At 41.5% G+C, this 18,724-nt stretch overlaps 1 protein-coding gene across 2 annotated transcripts in view; it reads right to left on the reverse strand.

Moving 5' to 3' along the window:
- Positions 1-3,734: 3,734 nt before the first annotated feature.
- The window catches only part of UNC5C (unc-5 netrin receptor C), a 504,518-nt gene continuing 489,528 nt past the window's right edge, over positions 3,735-18,724 (reverse strand). For both annotated transcript variants that reach the window (XM_053255347.1, XM_053255346.1), the window contains 2 exons: positions 16,300-16,478; positions 3,735-15,015 (listed from right to left, as the gene is read on the reverse strand). In XM_053255347.1, coding sequence (XP_053111322.1) covers positions 14,850-15,015; positions 16,300-16,478 — 345 coding nt within the window. In that variant the 3' untranslated portion in view covers positions 3,735-14,849. The remainder of the gene's footprint in view (positions 15,016-16,299; positions 16,479-18,724) is intronic.

The following is an 18,724-nucleotide window of genomic DNA, read 5'->3' on the forward strand; positions in this document are numbered from 1 at the left end:
ATCAGTCATTTAGCTGCTACCCTACACTATATGGAGCTATGTTATTTGTCCCAACCACAGTTCAGGATTTGATATGCCAGCATGAGAGAGTGTGTGATTTATTGTGAGCAGCTTGGCAGAGATTTAAGCCTGGTCTTTCTTCTACTACAAGTCCACACTCTCACTTCCATACTACACTTGGTCTTTGGGGCCTAATTTCTTTTGCCAGCAGCTTCATGCCACTCACATCAGTTTCTTCTCCCAGTCCACTAAGGAAGGGTAGTGCGATGGTTAAATGGAAGGCATGACTCCTATTCATATATTATTTCAACACTCATACAATTTGTGTTCATTGTACACAGGCACAGACCAGGTTCAATTTTTAATTGAGCACAAGTACACAAATTCATGCAAAAACATGCACAGATGTACAGACATCTGACTGCAAGTACAACATAATCTCTGAATACAGCTATGGGACTATGAAGCTATGGTACAGTGCTATGACTCTATCGCAAGTTCTCTTAGGAGGGAGTTGGCATTGGATTTCCACTGCATACCAATCCTGCCACCCTTGTATCGTGGTGGAGATAGAGTCTCTGTCCCTTCTTGCTTGCACATGTGTGTCTTTTCCTTACAAAATCCATCTGGTCACATTCTATTAGTCTTGAACCCCACAGCCAAATTGCTGCTTTATAGTAACAAGACAAAATCCCTTGTGCTGTCTCCACAGATAACAACATATTGGTTTGTCTACGTTCAAACTGGCTGCATCATGTTATTGATTTTCATGTAAAACACCCATTGGATTGCGGGTGAAAGTTCCGTGTGTAGATTGATGGCAGGACACAGTCCATCATGCAGGAGATGCAGCTCTTCAGCTGTGGCTTTGAATATAAAGGGACACCCAGTTCTGAACATAGCCATTGTCTTTTATGAAGTGAAATACAGGGAGGGAGATTGCAGTTTGATTCAAACATGCACGTAGGACCTTATGAAAAATAGTTTGTAGATTGTCTTCTGCTAGAGAGGCTGTTACCTTTGTGATAGAAAATATTTCTGCTATGATAAGATGGTGAAGGCCCAAGAACATCAATTAATTCTAGTGATCTACACCACTTTGAAAACAATGTAATGTCTCCCCAGCTCTACGAGCCTATGAATGTGTATTCATTAGCCAAATTCTTACCTGCAGTTAATTGTCTTGCATAAAATGGCTCCCACTACATCTCTGAGGCGTTAAGTCACAACTTCTCTTTCTACAAAAGAAATTGTTTGGGGCCTGTATACATAAGGACTGCCTGAATCTACCCACCTGACAAGGTTTGTTGGGAGTGTCCTCCTCTGCATGCCGATGTCTGCTGAAGCTCATTTATTGTGAAGTTCTCAGCGCTTGTCCCTTGGCAGTGGCACTCGCTTTCAGTTGAAGATCAGTTCTGCCCCCTCAGTCGCAGACTTTCTGGCAAAGACTGCCCTTTTCATTCAGGTCCTTGGCCACATAGAGTTTATGGGTGACAGTTGGCAGTCTAAAGGATTGGTTTTTATTGCTGCTGTTGTTGGAACTTGTATTATTTGTGTTGTATTGTAGTGATATTGCATTTTCAATTTCTTTTTTGTATACTATCCTGGGGTCCTAGGACCAAAGGGTAGTTAATGCAGATAAATGAATGAAAGACATGGAGGCTTGAACCTTATGATCTTGTAGCTTCTCCTGCTCCATCTCATTGTGGGTGTTGGCTGGTTTTTCAGTGTTGAGGGAACTGTACTCTGTATGTACTTAAAAGATTCCTGTTATTTATTACCTTTATTATATTTATTGTGTCGAAGGAGTCAGTTTTGGAATGTCAAATAGTCTTCTGATGAACTTCTTGGGTCCAAATATGGCCTGATATCATTATAATAAACAGGCCAGAAAAACCTGTGACCACCTGATCCAAATGCAGCTTACCAGGTATGGGGGCTCATCAGGTGCTTGAAAATCCTGTTTTTGGTCTCAGCGAGGCAGCAAAAAGAACTTTATCAAGCCTAGTGTGGTCACTGTCCTAACAGGTGGGCTGCCTTTGTAAAGAGCTAGCTGATACTAATAATAATGGTTGACATACTGCGCAAAAGTAGCCTAGTAATGGTGTGTTTGCACAATTTGTGTAGTATAACAGCAAGCCCATTGGAAATAATGGGCTTACTCTTGTGTAATGCAAAATTTGTGTTAGCACAATTTGACCAAACACACCATTACCAGGCTGGCATACTGTTGCATAGTATGTTAGCCAATAATATGTAGCATTTGTCTAACCCAGACTTTCCTCTCAGAATCCCTCAGCTGCTCATCTCCTGGTGCAGTTTCAAGACCAGAAGTGATTCATTCTGGGTGGCTGAGGGGGCAATTATATTCTAAAATGCCCTTTGCCTTGCATTAAATGTAACCCAACTGAAAGGGGCCCAGTAGGAGAAGTCATGGCAAGCAATTACTTTTCTCTCAGTTGTATTTAACAAAGCGACACATCTAACTGCATAAAAAAATTATATCTTCCAGGCTACATCCTATCCTATACTATCCTGGGGTCCCAGGACCAAAGGGTGGTTAATGCAGATAAATGAATGAAAAACATGGAGGCTTGAACCTTATGATCTTGTAACTTCTTTGATAGCACACAGTACAAATTAGACTTGTTTAGGACTCCAGAGTTCTGGCCTGCCTAGCTCACTACTGCAGTAAGGTGGAAGTTGAAAGTAGTTCACACAATTCAGGATTTTTCAGCAAGAGGTGACTTGTTCATTTAGATTCTAGGTCCCACTGATTTAAGTGAGGTTTATGGCACAGTAGGGAAGTAACTTGCCTAGGGGTTGCTGGTTTGAATCCCCTCTGGTAACACCTATATCGGGCAGCAGTGATACAGGAAGATGCTGAAAGGCATCATCTCGTACTGTGCGGGAGAGGGCAGTGCCAGGAGTCGACACCGACTCGATGACACAACTTTACCTTTATGCAGGTATTACACATCATAATACTGTGTGTTAAATGTTTTACAACAGAAAGATTGATTGATTGACAGCCCCTTTAATGGAGAACACAGTATGTCTAAGGCCTGGTTCATTCTTAGTTGTTCCTCAGCCAGTCACTTTTGCCCCAACATATATTTGTATGATTTGAGTAACCGACAGGTTCCAAAGAAAGAACAAGAAGGTGAAAAGGCCTGCAGAAAAGGATGCCTCAGCTTTAGTTCCTCCTGAAGCTTTTACTTATTCTGTTGTTGAAGTACCTTCAAGAGGCTATGAATGAATAGCTGTGCCACTGGCCTAAGAAGCTCGGACCGCTGCAGAGCTGGCCATTGCTTTTCTACAAGAGGTTCCCATTAGCAGACTCCAGGTCCTATCCCTACAGGATTTGTGTTGTGTCTCTAAGCAGTTTTACATTTATTTATTTTTTAAATTACTGGCCTGGTTCTTTGGCTCCTGGGCTTTGTCATTTCCCTTCAACATGTAAGGGTTGCTGATTGTATAAAATAAAAGTAGTTTGGTTTGTATTGCCTTTTTTTGATCCAGGAATCGTTTGAGCAGTTCTTTGAATCTTAGCCTTTGTGTTTTCCCACCAACATTTGAGGAAACCCAAAGAAAAACTCACTTGATCCAAGCTTGTGAACATGAACTGTGGAAGAAAGTTGAATTTTTGAAACTTCACATCATACAGACAGAGATGCTGGTCTTTGCAATGATACTTTGTATTGGAAGAAAGGAGACACACAGCATTTTTTCACTTGCTTATAAATATAATTTATAACCTGTTTAAAAATTCTTTCTTACACTTTGTACATGTCAGGCTGACAGCATAAATGCAGGCATTTACAAACAGAGGGCAGAAGAAAAAAGGGGAGAAGGGGACAGAGGCACACTCTGAACTAGTAAACTACACCTCCACTGTACAGCAATACAAAGAATGCAATGGCTAGCACTTTGCTCTGTTAGTCATAGTAATTCTTTAGAAAAGGAATTGCATAGAAGATACAGCAATAAGGGAGATCAAAACCAAACACTTTCTTATATCAGCAACATAAAATAAAATAAACCAAAACCTTTTGCCAGCACAAACCCTAAGTAACACTACTATGGTCCAGCTGTGAGATGCAAAAAAGTTGAGAAACGAGATTCTCCTTCCAAGCACAAATTATACATCAATCCCCCTGCCCCTCTTTTTTTAAATTTAGGGTTGCCTCTGCCTGTATTAAGACAGGTATCAAGTGTTGATTCTGTTCAGTGATAGATGGATAGAGCATCTCTCAGTAAAGGAAGTCAAAAACATAGATGCCATAATATAATCCTCAGGAGAATCATATTTCTTAGTACTGGTTATGTTCAATGCTCTCTCTCAGAAAGAGGGGTTAGAGGTTGATGTGTGGTTTGGGATTTATTTTTGGAAAGGATGATTTGCAAAGGTTATGGAGGGAAAATGAAAGCAAGCACCACACTTTGCTCTGTATTATCTTGTTTACTTTGCTGGCTTATTTTCCCTCCCCTGCTCTCCTGGGTTTATATTACAGTCAGTTTGTGGAAATAGCCATGTGTAGACCACACAAGCTCGAGTAAACAATGCAACAATGTATTTCCTAGCAAAGGGGCATTTCCCCCTGCTACTACCAGCCTCAACTAGAGTTCCCCAAAGGAAGTGACATTTGGCTTCATGACCCTGGGAAGAAAACCAGAATCATTACATAAGAATGTCATCTCTGTAGTATTCTTTGGTGACAAGGCCGTGTCCATCATCATATACAGGTAAGGAGATCTTGGTGAGCTAGAATAGATGTTAAAATAACAATACACATTTTCACTGACATGACAGAAAATGCTAAATATCTTTCTCCAGTGGGACACATGGGCTATCTGTTCCTTTTGCAAATAGCACAGCTAAAAGAACTAAAATGCCAAGAAGATGTATGTAAATTCCTATGCTCTTTTCAGTATCCTGATACAGGGCCAACCTACATTATTCAGATTAGGCTGAAGTTAAGGCCCGTCTTTAGCTGACTTATAATGATACTTCTCTTTGAACACTACTTGACAAGGGTGGTGGAGAGAAAGTGTAGTGATTCTGGTTCTTGACTTTAGCTATTCTAAACCAAAACCATTGCCACAATCTAGCTCCAGATTACAAGTCACCTGCAACAACTCATAGTCTCAGATGGGGGACCTGCACTTCTATCTACCTCAAGAGAGAGATCCAGCCTGTTCAATAGGGCTCATCATGATGCTAAAGGGAATGTGCATTTGCACACAGATAGTTGTGTCTATGTGCAGGTGTCTCTTGTTGGATCAGAGTAAAAAGGTCTGATAAGATGCGAGCATTTAATGTATAAGCATTCACCTTGGGAGAAGAGCCAAGGGAGATAAAAAATCTACATTGGTCTCACACAGTGGCTGATACACCATGCATGAGTCCATCTACCTAAACATTGCCTTGGGCTTATTCTTACATAACACAATTTGCAGAAATGTTGCATTTGGACAACTTATGCAAATTGCACAATGCAATGTTACTAGGCTGATGTCCCTTTGTATAGTATGTCAGCCAATGAACTTGTGCTACTGAGTACCACCTAGTCCTAAATTTTTCTGGACAAGTAGAATATTTGTAAGCTGTAAGAACTGTAGCTGTGATCAGTGGTCCCACTAATTTTTTTTTCAGCTCTGTGCGGAATGAGTTTTGTTCTGGGCGGTAGTATCAAGGCAGTGTGTGTGCACCTGATTCAACCTGAGCGGGATCTAAAATTAACTGAGTGCACATCCAAAAACTTGGGAGTGTGGGCACTCTTTAGAGGAAACAGTGACTGTGATGTGAGAATCTAGTGTTCCGAACAATATAGCAGCACATCGCCAACTTTAATGCTACCCTAGCCTTGAAGAGAACAATGTTACTATCAGGCTGTGGAGACATTTTTTGCATTCTATCTTGTTTGAAGAATTGGCATGAAACTTTTGCCTTAAAATATGGCCAAATGATAAATTATCTTTAAGAAGTTTCTGTAGACTTCTTAATGGGCCACATGGAAACAAGAAAGTGGAGAATCATGATCTGGTGGGATATCCTCAACGGAGGATCTATGTGAAGGGTAGGGATTTGGTTTCTTATTCAGAGATGCTAGCCAAGCTCTGGAGTGAGGATCACAGAGCAAAGATACCCTCAAAACACTATGAAAGCTAATGAGCCAATTTTATGACGTATCCTGAATTTAGGAGCAGTCAACTATCGTTTTGTATAAAATTAATATGCATTTACATTTATTGCTCATTAAATGTAAGATGATTATCATAACTAAAGGGAAAATGAACACTTTAGATAGGTTGCCTCGGCAGTCCAGGAAAGCTGGGTCAGTATTGTTATCCTCATAATACAGGGAGGGAGTTGAGCTGAGGGAAAGTGGCTTGCCATATTCCTCCTGATGAGTGGCATGATTTAAACCAGAGATTTCCGGGTCCATTGCTCAGCCTCTTAGCCACTCTACTGCACTAGCTCTCAATACAAATGTTCAGCTAAAAATGGACAAGAAATCACATTCATTACCAAGATAAGAAACCCTTAGGGCAGGGGTTCTCAACCTTGGGTCCTCAGATGTTGATGGACTTCAACTCCCATAATCCCCAACCAAAGGCTGTTGGAGCTGGGGATTATAGGAGTTGAAGTCCAATAACATCTGGAGACCCAAGGTTGAGAATCCCTGCTGTAGGGTATCATCTCTGAATCCTTGACAGCATTACAAGAACAAATGATTCATGAACACCAGACATGGAGAGGAAGAGAAAATACCTTGGCCCCAATCCAGAGATGTTCACACACGCCTGCATTTGACAATACCATCCTCCATACCCTGCTATAAAAATTAACACTTGGACTTATCACCTCAAGGGATCAACTTTCCACTGCATCAGGGCAAATGGATCCTGCTGTTTCCCCAGATGTCAGGCTATAGAAATAAATGTGTATGATCATCCATCCATCATTATTCTCATGAAAAACTCAATGAAATGGATAGGAGCCTGTGTAGGGAAATGCAAAGGTCCACTATTACCATTGGTAACCATTATTACCACCCTGAAAAAGGAAAATTCATTACAAAAGATCTAGGGGCCATTGGCACTGTAGTCATGAGGCTAAACCTTGACCATTCCAGAGATGACCCAAAAAACAGTATACATAAAACTATTTTAAATGTTATCAGAATGGACTGACTATTGTCTTTTTCAAAGAAAATGCTGCAAGAAAATTTCAAAAAAACCTGAGGCTAAAATAACTTCCTTGTTATAGGACTCTAAAAAATAAAATAAAATTTAAAACATTTCTTCACCTCTAGTTATTTTTACGTAATGTATATGTCTCTAGATATATTTATATATTTTATTTATATGATTAACAATACATCATTATGAAGAGGTATACATAATGGATGGATCTATAAAATCATAAAAGGTTATCTGCGAAATGTTAACAATTTATTTAATACAGCAGAGTCTCCAGGAATTGAGGACTCTAAGGATATTTTTTAATGTATCTATCTAATCTCTGCCTTGATTCCATCTATTGACAAAAAAATGCAATTTGCCAAGCTCTTTAACTTCACTAGTTTAAAAAAAAAAAGTATACCAATATTGGACTATGTCACTAGATGGCAGTGGACTCAAACATTCAGAACTACAGTCAGAATGATTCTGGAATCCGTTTTCTCTCTCACTCTTCCTCAACCCTAGAATTTATTTCCACAGGCTGCTTCATACCCAACATGGGGGTTAAGAGCTGTGTAGTAAAAACAACCACCATATACACTGTTCATATGTGAATTTGGATGTAGCCATTTTGCTCTTCTGGCTTTCCAACACATGTATAATTGACTAAACTCATCAAATTCACATGTGACAGTCTACACCTATTTTACTATATGGAAATTTTTGTCAAGAGGGGAAACAGACATGAGAAATTATCAGAATATAATGTACACACATACACCATTATCCAACAATTCTCCCCTTTGTGAAGGCCTTTTTTGAAGGGGTAGGCAAAGTGGTCAACTGTTCCAAATTGCATACATGGAGGGGACCCACCACATCAACACTGACAAACAGTACACTCTAACTGAGAACAGACAGAAAAGAGCCAGAGGCTTAACCACAATTGAACAAGGGAGGACAACAGCCAGCTGTGGGGGGAACTTCCTCCTTGCTTTCCCCCTCATGCCCCTCCGAAGAAGGAGGGGGTATGGGGGCATCTTCACATTTTGTCCCAGGGCCCTCTCTAACCTTGCTATGCCCCTGCAAAGGGGCCTCTCAAATGAACACTCAATCCCAGAGCTTCTCAGTGTCTTTAGAAGGGTCTATCTCTGTGATATTTAAATATTGAATGCTATATTAAATTGGCCCTAGATCCCACCCTGCCGGCTTGGGAAAGTAACAATAGAGACCACACACAAAAGGCAGAACCAAAACATTCTCTCACAGGAATAATTAACATTAATATAGGAGGTTAAATGGCAGCTGTGATGTGAGATAAAAATGGGATGGTAAGTGAAGACAGCTGAAATGTGGACTATAACTAGCAAGTCATTTGGGATCCCATGACAAATATTAAGTACCCCCAAGGTCAGACTCAGCTCTAGGTTTCAGAAGACCCCAGGCAAACTGCCTTCCATGGGCCCTGAGAAAGTAGCTCTCCCACAACCAAGCAAGGACTGTGGGCATAGAAGGAGTGTCAGATATCAGCAGAGGGCTCTGGACCCTCAGCAACTGCCCAGTGATGCCAGCCCCTGATGCTGACCCTGGCCAACCTACAAGCTGTGAATGTTGAGCTACTTATCATGCTGAGATACCTTTTTGTCAGAGCAGTCCAAATTAACAGATTACACTTTTTTTTTAAATGAAGTAAGAGGGACTTTATAGAGTAAGATGTCTTGTATTCTATGTAAGGAAGGAACATCTGGGATTTGAAATGATCATGGATGGACTTACACCAGTTCCGTAGTGTCAGTATGTTGGAGCTTGTGCATGGGATGTCTTTGCGTAAGCTACAGCTCACTTACAGTAGGGAATTATGTTAATAGGACTATTCAGGAGAAAATTGGTTGTGTGTTGTACCCATCATTTGTTGATTATTATTTTAATTTGTCTACCCTTTCCTTGTTAAAAATAAGAACATGGCAGCTTATAATAAACAAAGCATAATTAAAAACAGTAAAACACTATCTACATAAGCCCGTGTAAGAGCAAGGGAATGGTAGAGCAAATGCTGTTTTTAAAGATGTGAATTCCCTGTTCCCTTTGGTAACAAATGGTAGGTTTTGATGTCTAACTTGGTGTCCTTCCTTCACTCATGGGAGCTGTGCCCACACCTGAGCCACTTATATAACAGAAATGACAGGAGCTCACAGATCTTAGCTGTAAATCTTGTCCCAAAGGAGACAGGTTAGAAAGGTTATGAGCTAACTTTTACATGTTCTACAAAACAGTGGCATTTTTTTCTTATTAGTTACCCAGTCCCCTTCTGCTCAAAAGTTGAGCCAAGGTTTTTACAACATACTGTATCTGAACAGTATGTGAAATGGTATTTGAAAGATACCAAACATGCATATTAGAGTTTCTAATACTTGCCCATTGTATTTTTCAAGGAATATTTTCTTTTAATTAAAGGGATGGCATCTTTAGCAACTCAACAGGATACCCCTGATGAAGGTGGCATGAAAAATTAAACGAGTTCAAAAACATTTTAGCAACATAGAGGAACATTCAAAATGCAACTCAGTTCCACCACCTGCAGTCTGAAGTGGTTCAATCTACCTTACCACATCATTCTTTTGCAGGTGTAGATCAGCCCTCACAAATGGCTGACATAAAATACATCTTTAGTGCACTTTTGAGGTTCCCTCTCTTACTGCTGCTGTATTGGTACCTCCTCTCCTTTCCTTCCCACATGGAAGCTATAGACAGAAGGTTATAGATATGTCACTATAATTACAAACAGATTTATATCCAGAATGCCAGAATTAGAATCAATTATGCAGACTAGCACAAGCTATTTAGAGGGCATCCATTGTTCTTGCTTTCAAGAATACTCTCTCTCTCTCTCTCTCTCTCTCTCTCTCTCTCTCTCTCAGCAAGGGGAGTAACAAGGACTATCAACTTGAGCACCATGCCAATCAAAGTGATGCCAAGGCACCACCAGCCATGTCCCCTGACGCCAGGCACCCCTTGATGGTGCCACCCTTCCCAATCTTGTAAATGCTGTGCCTGTGCCAGCCACTTCCCTTGCTTTTGTCTCACGCACCTTCTCTTCCATGTGGAAAAGGAAGAAAGCAAGAGAGCAAAAAGGCCAACCAGCAAGCAGAGTGGCTGGCAAAAGCATGGCAGCTGTGAGAGGGGGAAAGGGCAGTGTCAGCAAGGAAGGGGCTGGTGATCAGAGTGGGGCTAGCCCACTTCCATTGCATGCATCACCTTTCCTCATCTCACTGCTGCTGTGCCTTTGCCAGTCCTTTTGTTTGCTTTCTTTCCCCCTCCCGCCCCCGTCCACTACACCTTCCATCAACAGGTTTGTTGTGTGCAGGGACGAGAGTAAGAGATCAAAACATCTGGCAAAAGCACACAGCAGCAGTAAGATGGGCAAGGGCAGTGTATGTAAGGGAGGTGGGCTGGCCCCACCCCCTGGTGCTGGCATTGGTGTCAGGCGGCTGGGCCAGGCCCATAAATGGGGGGCAGAAAGGGGAAGTGGTGAGCAGCTTTGGAGTGGCTGGCAGATAGGTGAGGTGATGCCAATGGAGGTGCAGGAACTGCCTCAGGTGGTCACCTTGCCTCATCTCATGAATGGACTGGCCCTGGTAGCAAGAGTGGCGTGGGAGAGGGAAGGGTCAGACTGGTATTGCTCACTTATTGGTGAGCAATAAGAAGCAGCATGTGGAATAATGGGTACCGCTGGGGATTATGGGGAAGAACCAGGAATTCTTGTTGAGTGCAGCTTTCCTATTATCATGAAACTATTGTAATTAAACCTGCCTGCCTGCCGAATGTTGTGAGAGCCAGAAGGCTAATACACTAGCAGTGGTGGATTAGACAGAAACTGCCCAATAGAGTAGCTGATCCTACTCTAACCTGTTAGGCCTTGGCAGAGAAGGCTAGCAACTTTGCTTGTATTTTGTATTTTTTTGGACTCTTGTCAACCTAATCTTATCTACTGTTCCTTATCTACTTCTCCCCCCTTCATTTTTGAAACTTTATTACTCAAGTAAACCTTTTCCTGTTTTTACTATATTTTATTGGTGTCTCTGTCAGTTATTTTAGTCCCACCTCATGCCTACCTGCCCATTTTTCCTACACTACTAAGTTTTGGTCTTGCTTTTAAGTAACAGAAGATTCGGTGACTGCAAGCCTATGAAGTCACACATGTTTAAAAATATTTTTGGTGGCAGAGGATGGTTAGACTGAGGGTCAACTGCAGCCAAGCGCTCACTGCCATACAGACACCTCTTTATGTAAGGGAGAACCTTTGGCAGGAATATTATACTGATTAAATGCAAAACTGAATTTACAGAAGTATGAAGGGGAAAGCCATGGGAAAGACCTTCTGACCTCCAAGAGTTGCTGTAGCTGACTTCTGAAAAGTTGAACAGAGGCTTTCTCTGGATAGAAAGGACAACCTGATCAGGAAGGCAGCCGTGCTGGACCCAGAGTCATTTGTAAAGCTCCGCTGGAGCTTTCTGGACCAAACCCTGACCACAGTTTGAAAAGAGCCTTCTGTCCACCATGAACCCAATCAAAACTTATCCCTTGCTTTTGACTGTTCAAAGGCTGAAGGCCAACTACTCTCCTCACACGGAATGTTTTATGAACGCTGCTCTGTGTTTAATAAAAACACAGTCACTGGCTTGAAAATAAAAGCCTGTGGAAATGTCAAAATAGGGAAAAGGTCAGACAAAATTCGCCTTCCATGTTAACCAATGGCATTTTCACAGTTACCTTTAGAAATGCAGTCTTGAGAACCTTCAGAGAAGTAAAATCTTGCTGAAGAATGCAAAGGAAAAGAAAAATATGCCATTGCTGGACTGGTTCCATGGCGGGGGTTTGGGGGTTAACAATGGTGAAAGGAGAGACAGAAAAGGTTAGAAGGAGAAGCTGAAGAAAGATTTCCCGATTTTCACAGAGGAGACCCTCTCATTAAGTACCAAGCAAACAAATTTAAAGCTGAACAATTACTAATTTCATTTGTCATTGGGCCACATCAGCTGTCCTAGTACTTTGAAGCAAAGAGGCCATGGGATGAAAACACTCGTGCATAAAACAATGGTGAAAATTTAGTATATGTGCTGCCAAAGCGAGTGAAAATGGACTCATAAGACAGGGAAAACAAACTCAAAAGGTCTAGACCAACTCTAGACAATTCTACCCTTGCTATTACAAACTGAGCACTCAACAAAGCCAAACCTTTGCTGACAACTGGATGGTTGTTGCTTATGGGATGCAGGAGAATTAAATGGTTTTGCAAAAGGCCACTGTGTGCATCACAGTGCTAGATTTTGCACCATCAACAATTAAGACACACATTTCAGCTATTGAATGTCATGATTTGATCATGGATACTATATGGGAAAGGAAAATCCTTATATTCCCATTATTGTCTTGAACAAATATTAAAATGAAGCTTGCTTTTTCTATACGAAAAAAGGTGTTGATTGTTGATCACCCATTTATTTCCACATACCATCTGGTAGATGAATTCAGGCACTCAAAAGAAATGCCCATACTTGCATTTCTGGCAATGAACATTCATGTGCTCTTGGCATAGTCACTTCCTTGGCTTGAGGCAGAAAATCGCCCCAAGCCAGCATTCTCCCCTTGTGTCCACTGGAGCCACTGAAGATGCACATCCATTCTTTACATGAAACCCAGATGAAATTCCACTGAGGTGCCTTCCAGATACAAAGTCTAATGCATGTTCATGGGTGTTGGGAGCCAACCCACTGCTCTACCTTCAAATGCCCAAAACATCAAGCATGCAAAAAATGGGCACAATCCAGGCAGGCTACCTGCCTGAACCCAGCTGTGCAGAGATATTTCCCTCTGGTCTCAAATATGAATGAGCAGTCCAAGCGGCTGCATCCTACAGTTGCCAAGCATGGAACTATTCACAAGAAATATCTGTTTAACATACACAGGCATCTTTGGATTGGGACCAGTATCTAGAGGGACTCCTTCTCTAAAATAATAGCAATAATGAGGCTGTCAGAGGAATGCTACACATAGGTCCAGGCTATCATTGAGAGATGGCAAAGCTCACTGACTCCCATGGAGCTTTGATGGTTTGTTTAGCAGCAAATATAAAGGAAAGACAACATCATCACCACTGGAGAATGTCTCTACGTGATTAAGAGCAGATTAACACATCTTTTAAGCCCTATTCAGACAGTATGTTGTATAAGTGTACAGTTGCCTGTACACTTGTACATGTTCTTGTGTGAGTGACTGTATGTGTTCATTTTAAAAGTGAAACTGGGTACAGGCCCTCAAAATGCACTGCTGTTGTATCTGTGATCAACATAACATATGATTAACTGCACCTATGTACAGATCTGTACCTGTGTATACTATACATTTGTTGTACGAGTGCTGAACATAATGTGTGAATAGGGCTTTAGTGTCTCTCTGATACGAAACAACTTATTTGTGTGAAATGGCCAACACAGATTAAACATAGAGCATTGTTATCCATCAAGGAAGGCAAGCATATCATGAGGAAGGCTTGTTGCTTGATAACAGCCAACTCAATAGCACACTGGAACTGATTTTAGGGCAGCCCTTAGGCTTGAGGGAGATAGGTTTTACAGAGGAAATTGATGAGAAGACCCTTGGCAGCCACAAACAGCTTCCAGGGTGGGTGCTGCCATTGCTCAAATGATTAATGCTGCAGATAAATTGGAAAAGCAAAAATAATAGTAGTAATAATAAGAAATATAATATAATTTGCACTAGATACTACAGTATTCAGTAAATAATCATACAAGCAATTCCCCCCCACCTTTTTTTGGTAGGGTTTTTCTCCCAAACCATGCCAAATTGCATCTCTCTCTCGTACACACACACACACACACACACCATATTTTGATGATGGAGGCAGGGTATATTGTGAGCTGGAAATAAACATGAATCCCTGCAATTTACGCCACCAAGGGACACAGGCATCCTTGGGGAAGATAGGGAGAGGTACGTGCATTCCTGTTCAGCATCCGCATTATCTCCTTGCCAGATGCATGAGTTTAAAACTCTGGCTTAACAACTCAATCTAGAAAGCGTCCTGATGATGGGGGATGCATTAAGACATTTGATGGACAGATTTGCAACCATGAAATGGGTCTGAAATTGGTGCTGGGAACTGAGTTTTCTGAAAATAGCCACAACCCTGCTTTGTCCACAGCTTGGTCTAGAATGGCTTTCAACAAAATAAGAAAAAACAAATATATAAAAAGAGAGCCATGGACAGTCCTTTCCCTCCCGCTGTCCAGGATTTGATGTAAACAACGTTTATAGAAACTGGGATTGTTAAGAAAGTTTATCCATATATCTGGATAGCAATAAAAAGCGTTTCCTAGGAAACTGTAAAATTCTGTACCAAGCAGTGTACAGCCAAGCTGAGAGGAATGTTAGATTGAATTATATTATTAGGTAACAACTTTGCATGATTTTCTTTCAAATCCTGTGATAATGTACAAGGAGAATGCATGTAAGAAGTCTAGATTTTATGTCTTTTCCCTCTGGAATGCCTCTATTATGAAATGCATTGGTCTGGGGTGCTCGGTTTGAGTTAGTCACAGTTGACATGGTTAACATTCCTTCCTCCTCATTCTAAGGTTGCCTCAGTACTTTCCTTCTGCTGCCAAAGAAACGACTGTCTCGTGTCTTCCCATCTCTTCAAGCACTGCAGCCAGCATGCTCAGGTTCCCATCAGGGAAATTCTGGGCTTCCCAAAGGTCTAGGATCACACCAGTGGGGCTTGATTTTGTAGCAAAATAGTTGAGGTACCTGCAGTAGGAGAATGTCTATGGTTAAGAATGATGCCATTCACATCAGTAGTCCCTTCCATCTAATCCCAGGCTCTGTCAAATTAGGAATATAGGAAACTGCCATATACTGAGTCAGACCATTGGTCTATCTAGCTCAGTATTGTCTTCACAGACTGGCAACAGCTTCTCCAAGGTTGTAGGCAGGAATCTCTCTCAGCCCTATCTTGGAGAAGCCAAGGAGGGAACTTGAAGCTTTTTGCTCTTCCCAAAGCCGCTCCATCCACTGAAGGGAATATCTTACAGTGCTCACACTTCTAGTCTCCCATTCATATGCAACCAGGGCAGACCCTGCTTAGCTAAGGGGACAAGTCATGCTTGCTACCACAAGACCAGCTCTCCTCTAAGTAGATGGTCTCTAATGAGAGACCAATGTAGAGTGGGTTGGCTGCAGTGTAATGCTGTATTCAGCTATCACTGCTGAGTATCAGCCCATGTCCTCACTGGTGGGGGTCACAGGCAGGCAGCAGGAGCAAGGCACAGTGGGAACCTAACTACTGTACAGCTGTACATCTGCTGAATGGTCAACAGCACCCACCATGGGTGCAGCCTATGTTCCCTTCAGCAATAAAGGCCTCTCCGAAAAGACACGTGGTCCCCTTTCCCATTGTGCAGTGGTGGCGGCCACGTACTACATTCCGCCCCACCTCACAAGCCACCACTATTGAATGTTAAAAATCACATGCAAGCTTTTCTATCTTGACCACTTGGTCTAAAATAGCCACCACTCTCTAGTCCATGGACGGGCAAACCTGAGCTGTTGTTGAACTGTTTACTGTGGCTATTTATTGTAGTTCAGCAACAGCTGGAGAACCAGGTTTGCCCACCCTTTCTCTAGCCTGAACTCATACATTTAGAATTCTTCTCTGTTCCTAAGCATGCATTGAAAGAATAGGAAAATCTACCCTTTTGACCACTCTGTGACTGAAAGCACAATTGTGTTATCAAGTGTGCTAAAAGAAACTCAATTGCATTGAGTGATATTCTGTTATGTGCTTTATGGGACACAGGGTATAATCTAGAAAAAGGGAATTGGGCTTCAGTTGCATACATTGATTCAGATTAAACTTATTTCCATAGTTGACTTTGTGCACTAGATTCAAGATAAATGGATCTGGGCAAGAGTGCATTTGAATGGGAATTGTGCTGAAGAAGTATCAGATGGATCATGCCATACAGCAGTAGCATATATATTTATTGTCCATTGCCACACTATATAGCTTATACTGGCCACACGCTTACCCACCTGTCCAATTTTAGTTTGTGGGCTAACATCCGCCAGTCATGACCTCTTGTCTGAGGAGCATCTAGGCTGCTGCAAAGTTTCTGTCGGATTGGAAGGGGAATACTGAATGCGCAGGGTCCTAATATGGTGGTGATGGTACTTGCTGGATCCATGAGTGGATATTCAATGCCAGTAGGTTCCTGCATTTTGGAAGAAGAATAGAAGACAAAGCAATATGATTTGCAGAGGAAATAAAATTATCCACTGGAAAGCAATCACTGAAACATAGGCTCCTAGGGAATGTAAACACTGGTGTTATGACAGAGCATATATGAACATATAAATGGTCTTAGACTGAGTCTGAAAGCCCAGCAGAGGCGTATCTAGGGAAAATAGCGCCTAGGGCAAACACTGAAATTGCGCCCCCTGTCCAAGCATCTGACACCCATCTTTCAGATAACTTTACCATAATATCAGCTGAAAAATACAAGTCAGATGCGTTAATCTTTTAATATTTCAAAAACAATTTTAGCAGTGGACTTAGCCACACCAAAAAATGCTGGAAAACGACACATTTCAGTATGCTGGGGCTCATGAAATACCCAAATACTATGTGGAGGTGTACTTGGAAAACTAAACAGAAGTGCCTGTCTAATTCTCTACTATGTATTGCAGCATCACCGTTACATTAGCTTTAAAAATAAATGGAGAATTTGACTTTTCCCAGATACTCTGTAAATAATTAAAGGATATGCAGAGTAAACTGTGTCACTGCTTGGAATATATTCTAGTCTTTCAGAAAGACAGTTAAAATGAGAGAAAGAGAGCAAGAAACTCCCAGTGGGCCTTAATATTAAGGATTTCACACTGATTCAAAGACAAATTCACCATTAATAGCCATATTAGCAAGACATCACATTTAACTCACTTATCACAAGAAGCAAAGTAAGAGCAAATGAATACAATCCTAGCTCATAAGCATCAGCTCAGTATTCACAAGCCCTGATTCTCTGTACATAGTGCCAATCTGAATATGTGTACAGTGACTTATATTATATATTATTATTATTTTACCTGTAGCCCCTTCGGGGGGCTTCCTAAAGGCTGGGGGGTTTGCAAAGGTTCCTCCTCCCCCCACTGGCCTCTAGGGCCTCGCAGGGACCATTTGAGTATGTGCAGTGGCCATTTAAAAAAAAATTTTTTTTAATGGCCACTGAAAACAAAATGGCCACCGCACATGCTCAAATGGCCTCTGCAAGGCCTGGCATGACCTAGGGCCTCACAGAGGCCATTTGAGCATGCACGGTGGCCATTTTGTTCTTGGCAGCCATTTTTTTTTTAAATTAATTTTACCAAATGGCGCCCCCCTTCAAGTGGCGCCCAGGGCACATGCCCTGCCTGCCCTACCCCTAGATACGCCCCTGTAGCCCAGTATTGTCTACACTGATGGACAACCAACAGGGGTTGGGGCCATAGCTTCATGGTAGAGCATCTGTTTTGCATGAAGAAGGTCTCATGTTCAATCCCTGGCAGCAACTCCAGGTAGGGCTGGGAAAGACTCCTGCCTGCAACCTTGGAAAGCTGACGCCAGTCAGTGCAGAAAACACTGAACTAGATGGACCAATGGTCTGACTCAGTATAAGGCAACTTCCTATGTTTCCTGGGCATTTTTCAAGGTCTTGAGCAAGTATCTTTCCCACTCCTGCTAACTGATATCTTTTTATACCAGAGATTATTATTTTATCATCATCATCATCATCATCATCATCATCATCATCATCATCTCAGACATCTGACATCTGCCAAAGTGGCAGTCAAAGAGAATAATAAAGGAAAACAAAATAATAATACAGACAACCTTATAAATTATTAACCTAAAAACTATTCTCAAATTTTAAGTGAAATGAAGCAGCAACATTTTTTAAAACTATGCACCAGACAGAGAGAAATGTATTTAAAGCTTGAAAATGCATTTACCAACCACCAAAATTACAACAAGGAGTGAGGAAGAACCAGGAGGATCTCCTTAGGAAGCATGCCCCACAAGCTGAGACTGCAATTATCTCACCTGGACAAAAGACAGAAATTGAGGCAGAGTTTCTCCTGCTAATCTAAGAAGATATGGATATGGGAGCAGGCACACCCTTAGAATTGAGCCTGGGATCTCCTGCTTGGAAAAAAGGGTTTTCTACTGTAGATCTGGGATGTCTTCCAAGTACTTTACTAAAGGTAGAGACACTAGTTTCAGGACTACTGTACTGGGTGTATACTTCAAATGCATTTACCTATATTTAGCACTGATAGGAAACAACTTACTCCAGAAGGGAGATAGGTAGACCAACAAATATTATTGTCCGGATCAAAAGCAACAAGAAAAATGGATTTAAAACCCAATTGTATGCTAATTTCACTGAGAGAATTCCAAGTAAATTCGCACAGGATTGTA

This window comes from Hemicordylus capensis, chromosome 5 (assembly GCF_027244095.1).
Source record: "Hemicordylus capensis ecotype Gifberg chromosome 5, rHemCap1.1.pri, whole genome shotgun sequence".
NCBI lineage: Eukaryota > Metazoa > Chordata > Lepidosauria > Squamata > Cordylidae > Hemicordylus > Hemicordylus capensis.